At 31.2% G+C, this 20,094-nt stretch overlaps 1 protein-coding gene across 8 annotated transcripts in view; it reads left to right on the forward strand.

Moving 5' to 3' along the window:
• Nucleotides 1-20,094, forward strand: part of Aldh-III (Aldehyde dehydrogenase type III) — a 35,247-nt gene that overhangs the window by 5,143 nt on the left and 10,010 nt on the right. For 4 of the 8 annotated variants that reach the window (XM_077435672.1, XM_077435671.1, XM_077435669.1 and 1 more), the window contains exons 2-5: nt 396-684; nt 10,516-10,553; nt 18,827-19,066; nt 19,850-20,071. In XM_077435672.1, coding sequence (XP_077291798.1) covers nt 411-684; nt 10,516-10,553; nt 18,827-19,066; nt 19,850-20,071 — 774 coding nt within the window. In that variant the 5' untranslated portion in view covers nt 396-410. Of the gene's footprint in view, nt 1-395; nt 685-5,101; nt 5,248-10,515; nt 10,554-18,826; nt 19,067-19,849; nt 20,072-20,094 lie in introns of those variants that run through there. The other 4 variants (XM_077435677.1, XM_077435676.1, XM_077435673.1 and 1 more) reach the window with 3 other exon arrangements.

Below are 20,094 nucleotides of genomic sequence, written 5' to 3' on the forward strand. Positions count from 1 at the left end.
TGGTAAAAATACCTACCTACCTACATATAAACAATATAAAACACCGATAGAAAAATTAATTAATTAAATAAATTTTTAAGACTTATTATTATTATTAACCTAAAGGAAACATTGGTAGCAAACAGTATATATAGAAGTTTTATTCTTTTTATTTAAGATATTTACAAAATTTTATTAAAACTATCTAACATGTCAAAATATGACTAGTAGTTTTCCACGATTACTTTTTTATAATTTTGATTGGGGTGCTTTTTAACAAGCGTTTTTTTCTCCATAAATTGCTCTCTTTCTGTCATTATTGCGTAGATAAAAAGTACAGATCAACATGTAATAATGTGATTTGGTAGCATTAGCGCTCATACATGACGTAAAAAATCCGGTTTTTTTTTGTTTAGAAGTCGAAGGCCAAAATGGTGGAGCCGGACATTCGTGGTGTGGCCACTCAAGAGGGCAGTCACGCTGCGGGTGTTGTACTCTCCAATGGTGGTGAAAATCATCTCGGTGACTTCGTGGTGGAATTGGGACACAGCAGCAGTGACGAGGAGGCAGTCTCCAGAGTGAAGGTCCACCAGGACAAGAAGCAACCGGAGGCCATCAAGATCAGCGTAGAGTCATCTGAACCGGTCAACATGGGAGGTTTCAACTACACCCAACTGAATGGTGTCACAGCTGTCGAGGACAAGGGTGAGTCCCTCATTGTTGCAATGATTCCACTTTCGAAGATGTCACAGTTCGAAGTTGATAGTTATTTCGGGTGGGAAAAAGTCGATCGGCCCCCAAAATCGAGGTGGTTCGGTTATGATGATTTTGTATGTCAAGAGTAAAGTAGAAATGCACGGTGTGCAGTCAAATTACTTTTCATTAAAGCGAAATGCTTCAATTTTTTATAAAGTGATTTGGTCTGTGGTTCAGTTTATATTACAAAAACATCCGTACAATCAAGGACGCGTCTTTTTAAATTTGAAATTTGAAAGTGTTGTTAATGAGATGAATATATACATATGTACACAGAAGGAGTGTAAGTATCTCTGAGACGTACATATGTATTATTTTGTAAGTAAATCAGGGACGTCATTTGGGGGGGGGGGGAGAGCATGGGGGGGGGGCACTTGTCCCCCCTAAATTTAGGAATAGTGTGAATTTAAAAAATAGTATGAATGAAATACTATGGATCTATGAATGCTACGTTTATTTCTTATGTTACTTTTGGGGAGCTTAGTGGCCAATAAAGTAATGGTTGCAATAAACTTAGTGGCCAATAAAGTTTATGATTTCAATGTAAGTATATTTTGCTTTTTGAATGGTAAAATATCTCAGAAACAGATGTGTAACGTATATTTTTTCCGAAAGTTCGTGTTTATTGTTTGTTTTCAAGAAAGGTTTTAATTAATATTTTACTGAATCGGTTCAATCACAAGTGATTTTATTTTTTGTATTTTTATTTGCGAACGTCCAGTCTATCACAAAACATCGAATGAGATGGATTTAAAAAAAGTTTTAGTAATTGAATAAAATTGCGTTCTGACCAAAACCTTATCAACTCTAAGTTAGTACATAAAGAATACAAATATTCAACTCAATAAGGTGTATGCAAAGTTGTATATTTTCCATTTTTATTTTGATAAAAGAAAAAGCTGAAACGACGTCCTTGAAGTAGACAATAGTCAATTTAATGAACAATATGAAGCTGATGATATGTAGATTGGAATACCAATCGAAGAGTCGAATTGTTAATGAACCACTTACCTATTTTACTAACTTTTGATATGTTAAAAAGTACCTATCTAAATTTCCTGTCAATATAATATGCTGATTATGATTAAAGGAGTTTGTTTTCTTCGTCACATTCTTGATTTATGAAGTATGTCATTATATGAACAAACACGCAAATGGATATACCCATTTTTTTCAATACAAGCAATCCGTATTCAAATTTCTGCATACAAAAGGTCGACATTTCTAAAAAAAATTAAACAAGTCAAATGATTAATGATAGTTTGAATCAATAAGAAACAATCGCTGGAATGAATCACGTCTATTCATTTCGCCAGTTCATTTATCCATCACATACTGATTTTTTTTAACAGTCTATTGTAAAATTTTGAAGTACCTAATCAAGAAGCTGTGTCTTCCTCATTGCTAAACTCAATTATTCGCAAATAGCGTCAACCTCTAAGTACATACGTTTCATTTTGAAATAAACGTCGTCGGTCAAATTTGGACTTGCATCATTTTTCGCTCACTTCAGACTATGTACATACACGACTAATTGTGCAATTCGTAAAATGCGTTAATAATATGACGATTATTATTATATACATAGAAAGAAAAGCTCAGCTTGTTATTGAGAAATTACTTACGAATGTTTACAATGAATCTAACGTTATATGTTGTGAAATTTTGCGTGAACTTTAATTTCGTTAGGCTTATCGATTGCATCACTTGATTACTTTTAGTCTTATATTGGGACAATGATTCAAACGAATAGTGTCTTTGGAACCTTTATGGTGTGTGTTATAAGAGGTCTATGAAATTCATAGCAATACGGTCACAATATTACTATTGTCCTACAAAGCAAGAGAGCAAAAAATAAAAGATTGACAATAGAAATAATATAATAATAATATATATATATATATATATATATATATATATATATATATATATATATATATATATATATATATATATATATATATATATATATATATATATATATGTATATATATATATATATATATATATATATATATATATATATATATATATATATATATATATATATATATATATATATATATATATATATATATATATATATATATATATATATATATATATATATATATATATATATATATATATATATATATATATATATATATATAAACGGACGCGATGTACATACATATGTATGTATGTTTATGAACGAAAACAAAATAGTGTGGCCAGAGCACTATCCCAATAAACATGTTTCAATAGAAAAAACTGAATATAAAAAAATAGTATTAACGGTGGGAAAAAATCCCAAGTTAAAATGCGTACTTTTGACTTTTGATTTGAATTGGACGACTACTTAGAGAGATTTGAACGCTGAAAAGTACTACAAATGAAAGATAAAATACCCGACTATAGATTCCAATATTCATTTTGAACAGGAGATTGACAGATTTTGAGACATCGACCGAACAACATCAAGATATAGAAAAATTGCGCGATTTAAAAAACACATACATATGTATATCTCCGAATGTCGAGCCAATCAACAATTTTTATTACCAGATTCGTGTTTACTGAGCATAGATTTATAAGAAAAGTCATATCTCGTCTCTGAACCATTTTTCGTGTCGAACAGTGTTATTATTCGTATTGTAACTTTATTTTAAATCTTGTATCAATTTGTTTCCGAAATCACCCGTTGAAATTTCAACGAGCACAACACTAGTTGACAATAGTCAACCATTTTTTAAGGGCAATAGAAACTTGACCACCGCCAGAATCTTTGAAAAGCAGAATAAAGAAAAGTGGACTTACATATGTCACTTTCAATTATAACAGCTCATTGTATGTATATGTATATTTATGTAGGATTAAATTCATTAAAAAGGTGGTAGACACAGATACCAACTTAAATATATGTACATAAATTCGACCCAAGCATGCCACCTTCATCATACACTCGACTGAAGCATGCCAACTTAATCATTATACAAGCACTCTTTTTGGCCGTGAAAAGTTTATAATACATTTACACTTCAAACAAGCGCAATTTTTTTTATTATTTTAGGAATTTAGAGTATTTGTACTCGTTTGAAAACCAAGAAAAACAGTTTTTCTGCAAAATGAGGAACACGTATATATTATATTTATTTTCATATCCGATGTGCCGTTTAATTTTTTTGTTTTGTGCAAATTTGAAGTTTAATTTTTTTGCTAAATTATACATTAATTTAACGGTTGTTCCAAGAATGATGATTTTTGAGCTATACCGGTTTAAGCATTTGCATTGGATATTAAATGCACACTGTTTTGGGAAATAAACCGTTTTTATTTGAATTCGCGAGAGTATAAAATCTTTATCCATACGTCCTTTATTTTAGAGGACAGTCCCTTATTGCACTGCTTTGTTCTTTAGGTTTATTTATATTCTAAATTCGAATATGACAATGATTTTTTTCTGGTTTCTTTTTGTTTATATTCGTAAGACATGTGAGTTTAAAAAATGCGTAATATTTTTGTTTTTACAGTTTTTTACTCAAAATCTAGTACTACTATGCCAAAAGTTAGTATTGGAATCAATTTTCAGATGTTTTTCCCATTGATTGTGAGTTTACAATGTCTTAAAATACTTATAATTGATTATCTAGCAAATTTTGACAGTCGAAAATATACTTTTTTTCACACATTTTTTTTCTTTACCACGTTTACAAAGATGAGTTTTTTATCGCAATATTTTTTAAAATCTAAACGTACGTATTAGAGTAGCAGTATACGTCTTGTAAATTTAATATGTATAATAAATACAATTGTATTTGAATTAAAAAATCTTTTATGCTAATATTTTATTAACTTAAGTTATAAAACTATTTTTATGTTTACTTTTTCCGAAAAATATGGTCACCGTATGTACATATACATATACATACATATGTATGTAGATATCAGCAGCGTTTTTATCGCATCCCAAAATATAATTTTGAAAGCTTTTAAAGCTCTTGACATTTATCCAAAAATATTCATCTAATATATGTAAAATTTCGAAAGAGACTTTGTATGTTTGTTTGTTTGGATCGTAGGATCCGTGACGTTCAATTTAATAAAAAAACAAATGAATATTAAAATAAATTTAAATAAAATAAAACTATTCATATAAATTTAATAAAATGTTCACTCTTAGATTAGCCATGTTTAAGCGGTTTATATTACAAAATACCGAGCGAAGTCGGGTAAAACCACTAGTTTATTATAAGTCATGATTGATTGGATTTTATTTTCATTGGAAAACAAAAGCTTTTCATAATAACAAAATTAGTGTGACATTTGACGCATAGGCGTCAAACACGGTGAAAGCAGCGCACTGCTTTACCGACGCGAATGCAGCGCCGTCTGCCTGAAAAACCCGCGAATGTTCGCCACTCGTCAAGCCGTCAGCTGCTCGCAGTTGTAATTTTGAGTGCGATTCGTCAACATTCTGCGTTTCGACTCGCTTTTGTCTGCGCCCTGAACACTCTACAACCATAAACATGAGTGAGTGACATACTTAATTTTTACCGGCCGTTAAATGCTTATTAATTATTTAATAAACGACCCGCACATCAGGTGCGTGCCACCGCCCAACCCATTCTGCCCTCTTCCTGTTTGGTCCAAATGCGGTGACAAAACTTGCCATCAATTAATCACCGATTTGCATCAATTTTTTGTCATTTATTTATTTTCATATTCTTTCGTGTTGTTTTTTATGTTCAAATGCGTTTTATTTTTATTATTTAATTCGCTGTGGAAAAAACAAGATTTATTCGAGTAAGTAACACTCAAATTGAACTGAGAAATAATAATACATATGATTTTATCCTGTACACTATTTAACGATGTTTTTATATACTCATAAATATATGAATTTTATTTTGAAAATGGACTGAAAGATTCTGATGAAATCCGCTGTTTTTGGGTCCGAAAAAGCGATCTATCTAGGTTTCAATTTTAGGGAAATTTGTCAAAGTGGTTTAATAATTAAATTAAAATTTTGCTTCCCCCCCGCCTTTAACCGAATGATGCTCAGTGTTTAAAATTGGAATACATTAATAAAATGTTTCTCTCACCATATCAAATGTATGAATTTAATGTATGTAGATATGTACCTGTATATTGCATTAACATATAACATTATTATTTATCACAGTGAACTTTGTTCTAAGTGCGATTTTTTTGCTACGAATAACAGTAACGTACAAATTGATTATAGCCTTTAATCATGTTTTTTTTATCTTCCAATGTTCGCAATCTGATTGCATTAGACTTGATTTAATTCTCATTTCAGGTAATCAGGCTTAGCTTGATGTTAATTTTAATCGTAAAAAGTTGCAACTGTTGCCTCGTTAGAGGTGAACTTGCTTTGACGTAATTTACATATTTTATTTAACTTTTTGTTATTTACAAGTGAATGGCCAGCATTTCATTGATGTTCAGCGAAGCATTCATTGTATGCTCATCTGTTATCCGTGTAATCAAACTACAAAAATACATTAAAAAGATTAATTAACATGTGCCTAGAATATTCCAAATGGTCTTTCTTATATGATTCTCATGAGAAAATTTCTACAAAACATATTTTAATTTTAAATTACTACAAAACATATAAGGAAAATAAATATTTTAAAGACCAATCTATCAATGTATCATTAAATTGACAAATTGATTTAAATTTAATTTGAATCACATAGTTTACTTCCAAAATCATATGTTTATAAGTTTTTAAGTGGGAATAATAGTAATTTCCTAAATATATGTATTTATATTTATTTCTTTTGAGCTTGTTTTGTATTGATATGATTAAAAAATATTTCAATTTTTAAACTTCACATTCCACATTCAAGTGCTAATTCGATTGTTCGGTTGACAAAAGTTCAAGTCTGGGTCAAAATTTACATCGAAAAAGAGATATATATAGTCTTTGGACTTAAAAATAAAATTATTGCATTTACATAGCATGCAATGCCATTGATTTATGAGAGTCAAACATATCAGATAATATGTACATATGTACGTAGATTTTTATCAATCCGTTACATTTACTGAGTCCAAATATTTTCCATGCCAACATCAAATCAGATTAACTATTATGGTATTCAAATACTCATTAGATGTATAAATCCGAAACAGGTGATTTAAAGGTATTATATGTAGAATGTCATGCATGTTTAATTAGATTTTTAATGCACATCATTTTTTAGATGTACATACATACATTATGTATATTGTAGCTTGATCGTTATAAACAGGAATATATAATTAGTCGAAGGTGATCTTTAATGCAATGAAGGTCGTAATCACTGACTAACCTCTGCAAAACCAGTCTATTATGTAAAAAAATATGAAACATTTTCAATAGAATTGTGTATAATACATAGAATCACATATAATATGTATGTTCGTATTTATCTTTGGATATTGTTATTATCTACGATTTTTTTCTCCAAAATTAATCTTCACTTAATTATTGTTGAACTTTGATTGTATTTATATATGATATGATATGACAAACATTCAATACAATAATATCAAAACGTGAACGATAATGACTTATTAATTTTGGGTCTATAATTAGCATCGTACCCATGTGAACTATCTAACTATAAATTAACCACATATTATGACATCATTTTGGAAGCTAATTTTTATTCATGACCAATTTTGTCATTTTTGTTTTATATTTGATTTTTAAATGCTTTTTATTATTACTTAATTATGTTCACAATGCGTATTATATCTATTTTAATAGCAACTGATCTACTCTATTTTATAATTTTAATTTATTTTTGTTAGTAATTATAGTATTATATTATTCAAATGTTAATGTACAGCATAATAGGAAAAAGAGCTCAAAAACCTATTTACTATTTTTATAAATGCTCATAATACATCTAATATGTATGTACATAATATTAACTAAAGACTCTCTAAAGTCGTCGATCTAAAGCAGATTGTGTTTAGGTAATCTGCGTTTTGCTTTATATGTGTTACAGTGAAAGCATATTTTAATTGAAAGAATTGTAAATAAGTTTTTGAGCTCTTTTTCCTATTATGCTGTACATGAACATTAGAATAATATAATACTATGATTACTAACCAAATTAAATTAAATTGTAAAATAGAAAATTATCAGTAGATCAGTAGCTATTAAAATAGATATAAGATGTATTGTGAACATAATTTCGTAATAATAAAAAGGATTTAAAATATATAATATATTTTCACCAATTCAAGCAGTAAATTTACAATGTTGAAATCTATAAATTTAACCCTAACAACCCAATCTTAAAGGAATAGGGCCAATCCTTACTTAACCTAACCTATCATAACCCTTAAATAATACCAACCGTAATAATCTAATCTTAAATGAATAAAACCAACCCTGAAAATGTACATAACTGGTTATGATTTTACTGAAACGTCAGTGATAATATATTTTCACTTGAAATATAATTTCACTGTAACATTGCATTGTGAGCCAGTCTCGAAAACTTGTTTACTCTCTTTGTTGTTTGTATGTAGACTCGACAGAAATGTTTCTATTTCTAATGTTATAATCGAGTGTTTCTCATATTGAATCTGATTCATTTTTCCCAACAGATGTATCTCACTTAGAAAATGCATCAGTACCGTAGATAATGTGGAATTGCACCATTGCTATATCACCACGTGTCGTAAAGCTATGTAGTGTTGCATCAACCCAACAGTGCAACTCTACATATCTCTCGACCGGTTTAGCGCAATAGTGACTTTTGGGTGCAAATTTCTCATAATCTCGTTAGAAGATCGCCCTTTCTCGATTATTGAGAGCCTATCCATAAGCAATATAAGTAACTAACTTAAATTCTAATTCGAATTCGATTATTAAAGATTCTATCAGAAAGAATCGATTACACTGTTCGACAAATGACGACTTTTTTTTGGTTCAGAGACGAGATATGACTTTTCTTATAGATCTCTGCCCAGTGAACACGAATCTAGTAATAAAAAATGTTGATTGTCTCGAGATTCGGAGATATATGTGAGGTAAGCCAGTTATCAATAGATTTTTTGTTATTAATCCACAAGAATAGTCGAAATATTTTTCGTGGAATTTTGTGAAGTGAAGTGGAATTTTATTTAATTCTCATATAAAGACAATTTAATATATTATCCCTATTAATTCAATTCAGCTTCGTGTAAATACGAGTAAATACTAGTACAAACTTTTAGCTCGCAATTTTACCGATTTAAAATTCAGCACACTTCCAATTAACCCTTTTAGACGAAAACAAAAAAAAGTGTGGCCAGAACACTGTCCCAATAAACATCTTTCAATAGAAAATACTCAATATAAAATAGTATTAACAGTGGGAAAAAATCACAAATGAAAATACGTACTTTTGATTTGAACTGGACAACTACTTAGAGAGATTTGAAAGCTAAAAAGTAAGATAAAATACCCGACTATAGATTCCAATATTCATTTTGAACAGGAGATTGACAGATTTTGAGACATCGACCGAACAACACCAAGATATAGAAAAATCGCGCGATTTAAAAAACATATATGTATGTATATCTCCGAATCTCGAGCATTTTTTATTACCAGATTCGTGATCACTGGGCATAGATCTATAAGAAAAGTCATATCTCGTCTCTGAAACATTTTTCGTGTTGAACAGTGTTATTAAAGACCAGTGGCGTAGCTAGGAGTTTTACATTAAACGCCATTTGATGGGTCATCAGCTGGAAGTTTGAGTCCAATTTAACGTATGATTCATAAACTGACAATAATAGGAGCAGTCGTGCCATAGATGTCGATCGTTTTTTTTTTCCTTATTAGGACCAATTTTCAGGACACTTCGCCTACTTTATAGATGATTTATAATATGTACATATATATGTTAGTAAAATACATTTAATAGTCATTTAACATTATTTATTTATCTCTGTATGTAATGATGGTAATTTTTCTTTTTTTTATTTCATTAATATCTTGCAAAATATGTATCGTTATACATATGTATATTATAAATCGATTAGGGCGAAATAATAGTTAAATAATGAATGTATTTTTCCAAAACTAGTTCCATCTTCTTCATTGTTGTTAAAATGTAATGCTCACAATCTATGTAAATGCCGAGCTACACTTTAAAATACTCAGTAGCTAGGGATTTCCATCGAGAAATTCTGCTACGGTTATTAATTCAGAAATTCCGGTGTAAACCAGTCTTTATAAACATTGACACGGATTACACGACCCATGTTCAATGCATTTTTTTTCAATGCTAACTGGAAAGGCTTAGTGGGTAGTATTCTTGTTTTTTTTTACATACTCAAAAAACAACGTCCATCGTCGTATATCAGGCTCATGGACTTGTTGGTAAAACGCCGATCGGCGTTGGTTCATTGGTTGATCGGCGTTGGTTGATCAGCCTTCAAAGGGTTAACGAATCTCCGTTTAGTATTTTCGACATGACCGCTTGTTGGTTGATTTTTTTCACATACGGAACTTATCCCGGGCAGAGCTGGGTACTCTCGCCAGCATGCAACGCTTATAGCAGTATCAGACTTCATCCTGTACTGACAAGGAAGAGACAAGTGAAAGTAGCGAGTGCGTGACCAGCTAAGCAAGTCGACACACGATAATGCACACTTAACACTGAATGTTTACACTGATCGATTCGCAATCGTGCATTTTTATGGTGCGAATACTTCGATCGATAGGTGGAGGCTTTCGCTTTGTAAAAATCATTTTTTTATTGAATTTTTTTTATTTTCCAGGTGTCGCCAATGGGAAAAGCAATGTCGACTATTCGGCGGTGAGTGTTTTTTTCTTTCTTTTTTAAATGGTTTCCATTAATCTCAGATTGATGTGCGTGTAAATATGTAGAAGAGAATTCTTGGAATCAAGTTTTGCCACTGAGCCAATTTTTTTTTTGGTGCTGTGCATCCATAAAGATTTCCCAGAGTCATCGGATCGACTTACAGATCAGCTTTATATGGATAACTATTTTTTGGTTTCTAGTTTTGTAGGGACAATAGTAATGAACAGGGGAAACTACAAAGCTAGAGAGCAAAAAAAAAGGTTCATCATAAAAATGAACAATGCACGGTGAAAAATTAACAAGAACGGCGCAAAGTCGCGCCGACCTGTAGCCATGACAATGCAATATTTGACCTCAACTAAAAATGTCTTTAAATTGTTAAACGAGAATTGATCGAATGTGTTGTTGGGTAAATGGTTTGTATTTATGTACTTTGTTACCATATCAATTAATCAACATTTAGTATTTTCATTACAAAAGTATGTATGTGTGTATGTTGATATATAGTCACCGGAGCCTGAGGGGGCCGTGTATTGTTCAAAGGTTGTAAATACATTGTTAAAGGTTTGCCGAACAATGGATAGCACTGTGACTATCCTACCTCTATAATGATATATCAACGGGCAATACACAATTATAATAAACTAGTGTTGTGCCCGTTGATTTCAACCGGCGATTTTGGGATTGGAAAGGGATTGATACACGAATTAAAATAAAGCTATTTTTATTAGTTACATATATACCAGAATAACTATATATATGTAACTAATAAATAAACCCGAACGCGCCTTCCTGGCTAATTACAAACAATGCAGCACTTTTATTACATAAGTCGTTGAATTACGAGACACTGAAAACTCGAAATTAACGAGACATCTATGAATTTTAACTTTTACATACGTTTTATTGTATATTAGTCATACTCAAATAGTGGTGACATAGTAGGTAGGAAGATATTTAGCCAATTTAATCGAGGAACCGTTTCAACAATGAAATCAGAAAAATTGGCAAACTCTGATAGGAAATGATCGACCTGGAGGCACAAATATCCAAGTCTGCCCACCAGTATTACATATATACTCAGAATAAATTCTTTTCTATCGAGTTAAACTCATGGGATCGAACTTGGCGTCTCTCGGTGCTAGGCAAACGCCCAACCACCGAGCCATGCTGCTGGCTTATATGTTATGTATAAATGTAATGTTAAGTAAAGTAAAAAGATCCAATCCTTGATGAACGAATGTGTGTGTATGTCTGTACGCTTCTGTGCATGCGTTCCAACTCAGGCGCTCAATATCAGGAGCACATGTCAGGTATTCAGGTTCCCACTTTCCCGCTTCCTCGCGTCTCCTCGACACGATTGGTCTTCACGCCACATTCTTCACATTGGCCTTCACGCCACTCCTGGTCCAAGCACTCGCCACATACATATGTACATATATGTATATACCCAATATGTATATATGTACATCGCGTCCGTTTTTATACATATACGAGTATATATATTATTATATGTATAAATTGTATATCAAAAATACTAGTTTAATTTATAAATTTGTTTTGATTTTTTCATCTCCAGATATATTGTACATTGTACCGATTTTATTATGTTTGTAAGATTATTTAATGCAAGCAATGGATTAAAATGTATGATTTCTAATATGATAATATGTAATTAAATGAAAATTTATGACTTTTTATAACGTTTTTTATAAATTACTTTTTCGATGTTGCGTTGATTAATACAATTTTTTAAATTATATACCATACATATGTATTTTTACAGATAAGCGTTTGAAAACATGAATTTCGCCAAAAATTCATGTGTCAAAACATTTGAGATGTCAAAATGGCTTTCTATGAAACGCATATTTATTGCCCTAATCAAATAAAAATGTAAAGTGTATAGTGACTATATTAAGTGCAGTGGGTTATTGATTATTTATCCATTTTTTGATGTATTAATGATGTTTTGAAAAAACTTTTGTATTTATTGATTTGCATTGACAGTTTTTTTGTTGTTTTTTGTCCGTCGGTATTGATTATATTTATCAATGACACGTCGCGCGTCACCTTTTCAACTCGATTACAATGTGCCTACTGGAAAAGTCGATAGTCATCATGACGGTCATAATAATTGTCGAATATTTACAATGAATTTCTTCAATTTACACGTCGTGGTACTCAAACGAGCAAATCTCACTGTGGTAACGTTACAGTCGTTTCGGCAGTTTTGCTCGTTTTTTTTTTTTATTAAGTAACGCTTTTTTCGTGTTGCAACACTAATGATGTCGACAAAAAAAAGCAACTGGAATAGAGTACAGTACTAGAATACTTAATAAATAAATTGACGTATGCCATTTTTTTACTAGCCTCTTCTTATTTTACAAACTCAAGTTGAATTTGCAAGCAGTTTGATTTTCTAAACTTTTAATACAAAGAATCATATATATATATATATATATATATATATATATATATATATATATATATATATATATATATATATATATATATATATATATATATATATATATATATATATATATATATATATATATATATATATATATATATAATATCGCTATTCTATGTGTCTGTATATCTGCGATAACGCTCGCCGTACTATTAGTCGTTCCGATTCGACATACATATGTACGTCGCAGCTAAAGCGCTGTGAAAAAAACGGACGAATATAATAATGAAAGAAAAAACTTCTATATATACTATTTGCTACCAATGTTTCCTCTAGGCTAATAGACGGCCTAAGTCCCTGAGCATTTAGTGCCATCTATTGAAAATTTAATTAATTAATTATTTCGATTGCTTTTTTATATTGTTTATATGATATGTACATAGGTAGGTAGGTAGTTTTTACCTTTTTTTTCATATTGAACAATTGAAAGGTATTTGAAAAAAATAAGACCACGTGCGGATCGAACACAGCACCGACACATTTCATTGAATTTTTTTTATTTAATAACTTAATATTCCATAACCCATGCGATGATTTTTCATCGGGCACAACATTAGTTGTAGATATATATGTATATATCAGTGGATTTTTGTATCAAAATGTAAAATTCCATTTTTTTACCATTAATTAGTTAGTGTGTGTCATGTTTCAGGACATGTATTAATATAAAATTATTATATGTAATATACTAATGTGCATATGATGGATGAAAGAAATCCATCGTTAAAAAAATTAAATTAGTTGGGAACCAAATTATGATATTTTATTCACGAATAATTTTTTTTACATACAAAATTATATAAAAAAAGTATGTTTCGTATTAAAAAACACTTTAAATCAAAATTGCTGCAAGTGCTTGAAAATATTTTGATGGAAAGTTCAATGTCAAAGGTCGAGTGTTTTTTTAATTTAGATTCATGCCACGACCTGGTCTGGATTAAATCAATAAACGCCACCGTAGTAGCAATGCAGTATATTTAGTTGAATAGTCTCTTTAAAATTTCTTCTTCGATGGGTTTGCGGTTAAGATACAACAAAAAAAAAGAAGATTTGGAAACAACGGTAAAATTCAGATTTCTTTGAAAACAACAAAAGTTGAATTCACTTGACCGCAAAATGAGCTTTTTCAATTTATGTACAAAGATTCTGAAGAGAATGTTTTTGATAAGACATATATATGTATGTATGTCTATTTTAATTAATGTTTCAAATCAAATATTTTTTTTTGTATAAAAGTTACAAGTAAATTTATTATTTTATGAATCCACTTACATATTCTAGCAATCGTGTAGTAAAATATTCGTTATTTTGCAAAGGCAGTTGACATTGAAAAGAATTGCAATCTCACAGTACATATTATGTATGTAATTGAACTATCATTATAGCAATTTACGACTCAACTATCACCCCTATTATTATTCTCATATTGTATCAGAGATATGTATGATGGGAGTTCTTAGTTATTTTTTTAAATAAAAATAATACCACCATATATACATATATATATATATATATGTACATATTTTTTTATAAAATAAAAATTAGATTGCTCTAGATGCGAGAAGAACCGGTCTTTTTAAATTTGAACATTTTTCTCCGTTTCACTCATTGCATTATCGTTGAGAAATTGAATTACGTGTAACCAGTTACTGTGTCTATAATCCAATATATGTAATACTTTCATCAAAATGTTTGTAATTTATGAAAGTTATGATATTTCTGAACATCCTAGTGTCTATAAATATAATACACTAGTGGTTTTACCCGGCTTCGCCCGGTATTTGTAATATAAACCGCTTAAACATGACTAATCTAATAGTAAATATTTTATCAAATTTATTTGAATACTCATTTGTTTTTTTATTTATTAAATTGACTGTCACGAACAAACAAACAAGTATCTTTCGAAATTATATGTATACCAGAATCCAGCGCCTGCGGCCCCGGCGGCGCCTGTCCCCTTGGCGACTTTGAATCGAAAAAAATCGAATCGACGCCTATGAATCGAAAAAAATAAATAAATCGTTGACGTCACGGATTTACGAACCAACAATACATACATACATACAAAGTCTCTTTCGAAATTATATATTAGATTTTTTTTGTGAAAATTCGGAAATGGCTATGCACGCATGTTCAGCTGCTAATTACCCTTATTATAGTATATATTATGTTGACTTGTCGTTACGAGTGTCACGACTGAACCGGTTTAGTAACCATAACATTATCTTTATGGCTGTTTTATGTCCGGTTTCCGCATTAAACTGAATTTCAATCGGCATTTGTCGTTAATTGTCGGATATCGAAAACTAACGGTTTCTAGTACTTTGAACACTTGAAGTAAACGACTTGTGGTTAATATTTTAGAATGAGGCAGAGGCTTTCAAGCTTTTTTTTAAGTATATATATATGTATTACCAATGGTAAATATGTATACATATACATATATACTCTGGAAGATATTTTTTGAAATGGTTACATAAAATCAACCGATATTACTTTATAAAGCAAAAAGGTGATTTGCAAATTTCAGCTGCGCCGCGCGCAGCTGAAATTTTTCCTAGACTTAAGTGATTTCTACATAGTCTTTTGTTTTTTTTTTATTTAAATTACTGTCATGTTATTTTATATATAATATATGCTAGCTGAACTCGGCATGCGTTGCAATGCCACAATAACGCATGCAATTCCCGTTCCCGTTCCTGTTCCCGTTCTCGTTCCCGTTCCCATTTGTCGGAAAAACACAGTCAGCGAACACATTTGAAATAATTCAATTGTTTATTTCACCCTAAAAACGCAGTTCGCAACGCGAAAACATTTGAAATTATTGCGTTGCAATGACACTCATTCCCGTTTTCCTCATTTCCATTACCTACATATAAACAATATAAATCACCAATAGAAAAAAGAATTAATCAATTAAACAAATTTTCAATAGATGACGCTAAACGCTCAAAGACTATTTGCCTAGAGGAAACATTGGTAGCAAACGGTATATATAGAAGTTTTTTTTGTTATTATATTCGTATACGTTTTGTTGGCAGTGGTTTAGGTATGTCGAGTCGAAACGACTATTAAAGTACGGCAAGCGTTATCTCAGATACACAGACCGACAGCATAGCGATATTATATATATGATGATATATATTGTTTTTATATATTTTTCAAATGTAGGCCATTGTAGCGCATTAGGTTCTTCCTGTAATGCCACAATGGTCCAAAACTATTAAATAAATAAATAAATATTTATATTTCACAGTAACATATATTAGAGAAAGCTAGTGTAAATTACAATTTGTATCCAACTTTATCAGAATGTATTTCATTGCATATACATAGTCAAATCAGTTTAAGTTTAATAAATTATTTAATAATTATCGAAACGACTATTATTGTACGGCGAGCGTTATCTCACACACACACTTACACACACATACAGAATTATACATATTATACATATATATGAATAGTGTTGTGCCCGATATATGCGGCACTCTGTATTAGTACTCCAGAGCTACTTGAAAATTAATCCAATGGAAAAATAATAATTTTTAAAATGTGAGTCGGACTCTGGAGTCGAATTTTTGTATCGACTCCACAGCCCTGGTTTCTATCGATATTTCTTTCGTTGCTTTGTAAGCTTGACAGTCTCTCCACTAAGGTCAAGGATCTCACTTTAGAGTCTGAGCGGTGACGTCACGACACTCGTTCTTATTCAATTCCGACTCTGTTTTAAAATTGATCGCGTATGTTTGCGCCATATTACCGTAACGATTGAGGTCGTTACTTGTGTTATGAAATGTTTCGTAGGTGCGTTTTTTTTTTTCTCTATGGCTTTTTCTAACGGCAGCTGTCGTGTGATGCCACTTTCACTATCGCTACGTGCAAATCAGGTTTTCCGCAAGGTCATTGGCACGTTTTCTTCGCAAGGTTGACTCCAATTTTTTTCCGACTGCTGGGCATCCGATTGACCCGGTTATTCTATTTTCACGTTAGGTGATGTTTTAATTTGGGGGGGTTTGTTCCGATTGAACTAATTATGGTAATATTTTGGATTTTATTTAATTGGTTTAGTCAGTTTGGTTACTTGTGGGTGGGTGTTGTCTATCAAAATGCAGAGATTAGATCATTTACGTCTTGGATTTATTTAATGGATTGGTCGTTTTTTTATTTCTATCGTTGCATCGATGATGTAATGTTGTGACCTAATACGGGTTGTCTCTTCGGTTTGATGGTCAGTGCTTGTTTATTGAATGTGCAATTGTCAATTCAGCAGAAGAGCACTGGAATATATGTATGTCTTCTCTGTAATTTATATAAATAATGATATTGAAAGCTATTTTGAAGGTAAAAAATCATATTTTCAGTGGTGTCGCTAGTGGTGGTGTTATAATATATTTTTTTGCTAATTGTTAATATCTGTTAATTGTTATGACTTACGACAGAAAAGCTACACAAGTTCACACGTTGTTTCTGAATTGCGTCTCCGTCTGACCGAATCTGTTAACCTTCTTACCTTTAGGTACATACATATTTACACTGATTTCTCAGAAATTCGAACAATAGCCAAGTATGGCTCATATTCGATGGTATATATAGCTGCACCAGATATATATACCATTCGCCGTAGCTGTATATATACAGAAAGCTGTATATATACAGAAAGCTTTGTATATACAGAAAGCTGTATATATACAGAAAGCTGTATATATACAGAAAGCTGTATATATACAGAAAGCTGTATATATACAGAAAGCTGTATATATACAGAATGCATATGTTTGGGAGGTCGCACGTATATGCATATCCATATTCAACTGACAAGTTTATCCTACATTTCTTTAAATATGGGATTCACTGTTATCGATTGCTGTCAAGCAAGAATAAAATATCACCGAAAACACTCCAGGGGTGATTTTTGAGACTGTGTACCATGTGTATGTGCTTAGAGTTGTTGTGTTTTTTTCGCATGTTTAAAAGTATCTAAAAAAAAACACGTACCACTTACCACTCGTGTGTTTTCGTTGCTTTTGCCCTTATTCAGTGTAAAGACACAAATTGGTAGACATACTCCGGTACACCAAATCTGTACCACAGCGTCCTTCACCACAGTGTTTTCGGTGATATTTTATATTTTTATTGACATAGACTTCAGAGTGATTGATAAAGGTGATTCCAATATTTGAATAAATGTAGGAGAAACTTGTTGGAATAATAAGATCGAACAAATTGTATATGCACGTGCCACCTCGGTATGAACAACCCCTGTTGTGTGACGATACGCCTCTCACTGCTGGAGTCCACGACGCGTTCCGTGCCGCACTTTTGAGTTTGTTCTTGCCGTTATTTTTCATATATTTCGTTTTTGATGATGAATTTGTCCAAATATTTTAGAGTAGTATGTAATCGGTAGCACTTATATTTCTGACACACATGTGTATGTATGTAAATATGTATGTATGCTCCATGTGATCAAAATCACAATATTTTTACTACCATCAAAGCAACAGAAATTCGTTACATAATTTTTTATACATGTGTGTATGTAAAATACAAAAAATAGTTACTTCGGAAAAAGGTTCATAATATAAAATTTACATGTATTTATTCAAATCCCAAAATTTAATTTAATTTAATTTGCATTCAAGCCCATTTTATTTTACTTGATATGATATTCATGAAACGTGATTTTTTCAATCGAGTCTCAAACTGAAAAGTTAATGGGAAAAAATGTATCTACTTGAAATTGTCAGTAGGCAAATTTTTAAGATTGTGTTTTATTGCATTTCAGGTCGTGCAAAAAGCTCGGGATGCATACGCGCGAGGAGTCACCAAGTCCATCAAATTCAGAGAACAACAACTTAAAGCCATCATGAGGCTGTACGAAGAGAACACCGACAAGATCATGGACGCTCTGGCCAAAGACTTGCGCAGGCACAAATCAGAATCCATCCTCCTGGAGATTGAATACGTGAAAAACGATTTGACAAACACTTTGATGAATCTGCGCGAATGGGTCAAACCAGAAAAGGTATTTAATACATACATACATACAAGGTTAATTTTTAATGGGTACGATTTAACTGCACATTGCGAAAAATACTTTGTATCTTAAAAAAATGATTGTGCATTAAAAAGTTGCATTATTTTCGGTGCATTAAACAATCTCGTATTGTGTATCGAATAAAATATTTTGGCATTATAAAGTGACCATTAAAAAATATGAAATGATCATTCGAAAAAATAGATTTTAGCATTAGAATGGATACAAAAATTGGCAACGTTGCAGTCTTGCGCTATTGACAACTGTCAAATGTCAAAAGTGCTTACTTTTGTTTCTCACTAGTGAAATTTAATCTTAAATAAATAAACCTAACCTATCCAAATCATAAATAAATAAAACCAAACCAAACGTTGGTTCGTATTTTAATATTCGCGACGTTGCCGACACAGTCCATATGTCATTTTAATGCACATTTCATCCACTTTTTAAGTAGCAAATATTTTTTTCAATGATCAAAGCAGACTTTCTAATGCAATCTGTATCCGTCATTTAGAAATGCACACATTTTTTTTGAAATGTACAGAAACTTGTTTTAATGTCCAAAAGTTTTTTTAAAATGCATTTTCTAATGTACAATTATTTTATAAAATGGAAGTTTAAATTGTTCCCATTTTTAATGTAAGAATCGTTTGCATATACTAAAAGCGCATGTTGACGCGTCGGGAACATATTCTGATTTAAAAGTTGACTCTCGAGCATTATGTTTATATCATTGATTTGAATTATAGAACGAATTGTTTCAAATTTCAGCCAGCGAAAGGTTTCGTGAACATGATGGACGATGTAGTGATATATAATGATCCATATGGTGTTGTATTGGTATTGGCACCTTGGAATTATCCTCTGCAATTAGCTATGATCCCACTGGCGAGTGCTATAGCTGCTGGAAATTGCGTGGTCATCAAACCTTCTGAAATGTCTGTGGCGACGACAAATTTACTCGCCGAGCTGATCCCCAAATACCTCGATAATGTGAGTGTCGATTGTCTATATAG

Source organism: Arctopsyche grandis, chromosome 8, assembly GCF_051622035.1.
Source record: "Arctopsyche grandis isolate Sample6627 chromosome 8, ASM5162203v2, whole genome shotgun sequence".
Lineage (NCBI taxonomy): Eukaryota > Metazoa > Arthropoda > Insecta > Trichoptera > Hydropsychidae > Arctopsyche > Arctopsyche grandis.